Source organism: Perca fluviatilis, chromosome 6, assembly GCF_010015445.1.
Source record: "Perca fluviatilis chromosome 6, GENO_Pfluv_1.0, whole genome shotgun sequence".
NCBI lineage: Eukaryota > Metazoa > Chordata > Actinopteri > Perciformes > Percidae > Perca > Perca fluviatilis.
In genome coordinates, this window is record NC_053117.1 from 17,079,679 (window position 1) to 17,086,036 (window position 6,358).

A 6,358-nucleotide genomic window follows, 5' to 3' on the forward strand; every position below is an offset into this window, starting at 1 on the left:
TTTAGTATTTGTCAGGCACCCACTCTCATTCAGAGTATGTAAATGTTTATAGAACCGTCAATCACTAATGAGTCCGCTCACACAACTAACAGTTACGAATGAAATTGTTTGACTATAATATTGAGGCTGGATATGAAATGTGTAACTGAGAACATTCAATAAAAGCTCGAGTCTTTCTATTAGATAGCTGTTCATGCTTTACACCAAGCTAAGCCCACTATCTTCTCCTCTGAAGTGCAAATTAGTCTATAATTAGATTCCACACGTGAGATGCAGAAAAGTCTATTATTGAACGGTCTACAGAGGCTGCAGTGAATGGCCACAAATACTGCAAACAAGGTGATTTACATATCTGCAAGAACAGAATGTATATGAATAGATAAGTATGTTGGATAAAAGGGAAAATAAAAAGCTGTGATGCTGCAACTGAGGCATTAAGTATATATACAGTAAAGGCCTTCACCGCAGTAATTGTAGGTAAGATATTCATTTTATTAGCATGCATGGTGTTAAACGATCACTGAGTGTTGATAAGCTTGTATGGAATTGATGTTTAATGACTTCAATTGGTTTTAATTAGTGCCTGTGCGCAAGGGAATGGAAAGCATTTGGAACGACAATTACAGTAATGAATTTACCAGGTATTGGCTATAATGAAGGTGTAAACTCTGGCAAACACTGCACACAAAAACCGCAGACACACAAAATAGCACTCCCTCTCCCTAATTCAATTCAATCAGGAGAGACTTCATTTAAGAGTGAAAGTTTAATGAACATGGTGCAAAATAGGTTGATATGTTAGAGTCTTTGGCGATCGGACTCCATTGCAATGTTAAATTAAAAGGTGTATAGAGGCTGTGGATATATAGGTATGTCTCCCCGATGGAGTCTAAACACTGGTGGAGGTGATGAAGGGATTAAGGAAGCCTGAAGATCTGGATGGATATGAATGTGAAGTGGGGCGTCTGATGGAGGAACCCTTGGTGCTGGGAATGATGAGAACTGGAGGTGAATGAGGTGGAGGAGGGTTGCATCGATTTAGCCTGAAATGACATCTGACAGCAGCAGAGAGTAGAACAGATTTAAAGTTTGAATGCAACAATGCAATAGCTCATGGAGATTGTGGCAAATCTGGTTGCTTTAACTGAAAGAGTAAACGCCCGCATTCAGCTGATGACAATGCAGCTGATTAGGTTGGGAGAGAGAGAAATGCAAAGCATAGAAGTCTTCCTGAAAGAATTTACGCCGAGCTTCATTTGCCCCCACACACTTACATACAAAATGCAGCGTGACAAACTCCTGCAAGAGACTTGGCATGCTGGGTGCGTAATCCTCCCCCCCTCTGCTTCCTTCCTGCAGCCGCTCAAAGTTCCACGCAGTGGAGATATGGCAAGCCCATCTGAAATGTGTGATGTAGACTATTGTGGGCACCATAGGACCCCTCATGCAACATGCCGTGTGCAAGCACACCCTTATGTACTTTTCATAAGTCGCCAGTACTGCGCTGCAGCGTGGTCTTTGTCCAGATAAACACCATTGTGTCTAATTGGTTCTCTCTGCTGAAGTCTGGCATCAACTAGGATTCTTAAAAGCCCCGGTTAGCAGCATAATGGCAGAGAATAGATCAAACATTTATGACAAAAAAAAAAGTACCCACTGCTTAGTGCATGTTTTTCGTTTTACTGTGGGACGCCCAGATAATGGGACCTGATCTCTCAAAGTGTCAATATCAGTCTAAAACGTGCACTCTCAGGGGGAGCATGCATGTCTCTTTATTATCTCTCTTTTTCTGCTAAAGGGTCCAAATGTTGACATTCCTACATTAGCACTGAGTGCTGAAGTGTACTGTAGTACCCAACTGAACCATTTGCAAAATATACAGTAGCTGCTGGCTGTTTTGTTTAGTCAGTGTCATACTGACAAGAGTTTAGAGCACAAAAGTGGAGCTGTCAAATGTCTACGTGGAACCAAACTTTCAGGACAAAATCTGTTTTTCAAGAATAAAAACATCTGGCCACAACTTTCTGCTGGAGTCTTTTAATTAACATACCGGATGCGAGAAATGATTATGACTTTTTACAGCCACCTTTCAAGCCTATGTGGGCGAGCGTTTGATACTCAAAAGATAGACTCGTTTGGATGGAATATCACTTCAATGAGGCTAGTGATCTTTGAGACACACTCAAAAGTGTAACCATGAAATGTGGCTTGTGTCGGGAGCTGAAGGACATCAACTAAAGCGGGATTACATTTTGAAACCGTGATGGTTCATTAAATACTGATAAAAGACCATTCTGAGAAAGGTTTGTTGTTTAAGGCTGAGCAATTTCCTCGGTAAACAGAAAAGCTAGAGATATCACCGAGGAGAATGACATTTGCATGCATTACGCAGTGTTGACGTTTTAAAATTCACTGCCTTCTTAAAAGAAATGTATGGTAATGACACTCCACCTGACCTCCCGTCAAGAGATGCATTACCACCTCAAGGTGCATGTAAACAGAAAAAGTGCTGATCAGACTATTACTTTAGTGTGTCTGTCTATGCAGGGTTTAATTGTGTGCTTTGGTAAGAAACAGTTGGGAGATTTAAAAACATGCTGTTAGTGTGCAGTTTAGTATGCTGTGATATAATAACAGGGTATATCAGGGTGTCATGTTTATGTATTGAGCAGTGTTTCTGACCTGAAAAGCCTCTCTCCCTACCTTTGAGCTACTAACAAAAGGTCAACCTATTCTAAGTGAGGACAATACAACACTCCTGTGAAATATCGGCTCCCACTTGTTGACCCCATTAAATGTCTGATAACTTTATCACCACTTAGCATGAGCTGCACGACCTGAATGCTCTTCCATCCAGGAAGCCCAGAGGCACTCGCAGTATAACATCATTACAAATGCACGAGAACACAAAAAAAACACCTGACAGCTTTACACGTTGCTGTGAGTTGTGTGTGTGTGTGTGAAATCAGGGGGTTACAAAGGGTATGTCAGGTTGTTTCTCGTGCTTACAGCTTGTCCCCGTATGTCTCTGCCTATATCTTTAGGCGAACCCAGGCACCTCTTTGATATACAGCAAATGAAAAACTAACCTTAGCCAATTTCTAAAAATGACTTCAGGCATAAGGTAGATGTGAATAAAGGTGCATAGAAAACCTCTTAACTTTTACATTCCCCTCTCCCACCAACAAAGCAGTAACACCTCCCTTTTTAAGACATTGTACTTGGATAATTATAGCCAGAAGAATAGGGTTAATTGAACTGAAAAGGGTTATTCAGTAGTTCCCCTGAAGAGCTAAGCTATAGAGCGGGGGAACAATATCTAACAGAAGAGCTGCAAGAGCAGGAGGACCGGACTCTTCAATGCAAGCCCTCTCAAACCAATTTGAATTTCTACTTAATTCGTTCGCTTTAAGTTGCTGAAGACAAAGAGTTTAAATTTACAAAGTTATGGGTTCTCTGTTAAATTTTACAATATGTTGTCTTTACGCCAACAGGCTACATATTTTATGAATCTTAAGGGATCTAAAAAGATGCTCATCTACTTTAATATCTGACCTGGACATATTACTCCCTGCAATGTGTATTTAACAAATCAAAAAGGTAGTAACTAGTAATCAGGTTTAAAAGGTCAATATTCTATACCTAAATATTTTATATAATAAACATGTTCTTAAGCATGTTACAATAAATCAAGCATGTTGGGTAGCTAAAATGAGACTAGAGCAAGCTTGATTACATAAATAAAATAATGAAATCATTAACAAAAATGTCAACAGCTAGCCATGTATATACTACTTTTACTCTCTGTAATGTACATATAATAGCTTTTACACAGAAAACAGATACCAGAATTGCAAAAAAAAAAAAAAAAGACTAAAAGAAGACTTCTTTGTTTTAGTTGAGGAAACTTTATTTACAAAGAAAATTAAGAGATTCCCATTCATCTACATGGATAACACTCGATGGATAAATATGTTCCAGCTGACGACCTGCAGGGAGAACAAGAAAAAAGGACAAAAGGGGATAAGATGACTTGCATACACCTGATGACAGAAAAGCAATTTCTAAGTCAACACCAGTAAAGATAAATGTGACAACAACTCTGACCTACACCCACATGATGCACATCAATGTCTGCAATAAACTGTCACATTAACTTGCTAAAGTGCAAGCTTATCTAAACAGAGCATCGATATCAACCCACATGACATTCGTTGCCATCACTCTCAGACATACAGGTAATTTATATAAGATATGCGGCTGAGCAAAAGGGTAAAGAGGCACAATGAAGGACTGTCATTGTCTTTGGTCACTATTCAAACCAAGGCTGAAGTAAATGCCACATCACCATGACATTTTAATGAAAACAGATATGCTAGATAAACAGTTTATAGTCACAGTCATAATTACCTTGAAGGCTGAGTAATGGTCCATTTTACTTCTTCAGGATCTGGTGTCTGACGACAATGAAGGGGAATGCGAAGCCACTGCCAAAGAACACCACCATCATGCCGAGCAGACGCCACTTGTTCTCCACGGAAAACGGCAGGTTCTGTAAAAAGACGAGTATTACGACTTAGGGAAATCTCCAAGAATAGTAATGCAACTCTTTTGCATTACATTATTCCTTATTAAACATTACCGTTTTTGACTACATATTGTTCTTATAAAGCACTTGATTTTCACATGTAATACACATTTAAATCCATACCTGGCAATGAACAGGTTATTTTACAGTTTAGTCATACATTATTAGTAGGATATGCAGTATATATACAAAGTGCTGCATAATACATCCAGGTATAGAGGGCAGCAAGAAATTAATGGCAGGACTTAGGGTAAAAATGTTATAAATTAGAGTTAAATTGATTTATTACCAAATAAGTCAAGTAAGACAGATGTTTTACACCAACCATTGTAGGTGATTAGGAGTCTCTGGGTGTGCATTTTTAGTGTGTGCATTTTAACAGCTCAAATTTAAATTAGGAAAACTGAAGCCAATTAGGAATATTTACAAAACAACTTAAACATGATCAATGGGCCAAGAACGCCAACTCTGAACTCTAATGTGAGTCCCTGTGTGCCTTGTATTTTAAAACTGTAAAAATGAATTGTAAAATATGAATCAAGCAGTTCACATCAAAAATACACTTGGCTATAAACTGAAGTAGCTCCTTGTATAATGCAACCAGGGCCCAAAGTAACAGTATTCAACACCAAACTACTTCGTTAGATGCATTTATCAATGTGGAGTACTAAAATACACATTGAACGGATTAAACTGCTAGATTTATGTGAACTAATTTAGTGATGTCCGCTATTTCTTTCATCAGAGGCAGCTACAGCATCAATAAACATTATTCTATATTTAATTCTAGAATATGCTAAATTGCCACAGGCGGTCTACTCTCGGCAATACCAAAACGTGAAGAGCACCTTCCTCCAGGTTGGCTTGTTGTTAGCATCCAGCTGTGACCTTTCAGCAATTAGCCGGAAGTAACGTTACTGAACAACTTCGTTCATATATTAACATTCGCATTACTGTAAGCGTTTGTGGGTTTACTTTCGTCTTGCCAAGATACATGCATCTTATTAAATGCAGGCAAGCACTGTAGAAAGCTTTAACTGACTTATTCTGGGTGCTAAAGGGCTTGCTAACTTGGTAGCATTGATGGAATTAGCTAATAGTTACCGTTTTAGCCACGAAGCTAATGCTAGCCAACAGGTCGCCTTCCCAGGGCTTCCTCAACAAATCAACACTTGCTGTCATAAGGCTGTCGTCGTCTTTAAAATGTTTGGTTACATTGTAAAGTAGAAAATACACATGCATATGGCTAGTTTTGCTAGCATTGCTATAACGCTGGTGTGACCTCCAAGGCCAGCTAACGTTAGGATGTGGATACAGACAAGGCCGGATACAGATAATATCCCATTTAAAACAATAACGTTAATGCTGCTTTTAGGAGATAATCTCACCTGTCCTGGTCCTTCACCATAGTGTGAAGAACGAACAGCAGACGTTGTGAATCGCCTTACAGCTTGTCCCAGCATGATTACAGTCTGGTGTCTTCTCTGCCTTAGTACAGCGTTGTTATGTACGACCTTCTTGTTCCTGTGAGCGGTAGAGCAGCGGCGCAAAGGGTTATGGGAAATGACGCCAAAGCGTGTGGGAAATGTAGTTAAAATACCGGAGAAGACTTTAGGTGGACGTCTACCGAATCTCTGTTAACATATTTAGATATAAACTCCATGGTCCATATAGCTCTGCCTATAATAATACTTATCTTTATGATGAAAACAAATTGTGATGGCTATAACATCGCCTTCTCTGTCACTATCTGTTATGCCAGTTTAAATG

General features: G+C 39.2%; 1 protein-coding gene across 1 annotated transcript; it reads right to left on the minus strand.

Annotated features, from left to right (window-relative positions):
• Positions 1-3,888: 3,888 nt before the first annotated feature.
• LOC120560425 (cytochrome c oxidase subunit 7C, mitochondrial) lies at positions 3,889-6,134 on the minus strand. The gene is made up of 3 exons (XM_039802923.1): positions 5,977-6,134; positions 4,411-4,552; positions 3,889-3,989 (listed from the first exon to the last, which is right to left on the minus strand). The coding sequence occupies exons 1-2, from the start codon at positions 6,049-6,051 to the stop codon at positions 4,436-4,438; spliced, it is 192 nt and encodes a 63-aa protein (XP_039658857.1). The 5' UTR covers positions 6,052-6,134; the 3' UTR covers positions 3,889-3,989; positions 4,411-4,435.
• Positions 6,135-6,358: the final 224 nt, after the last annotated feature.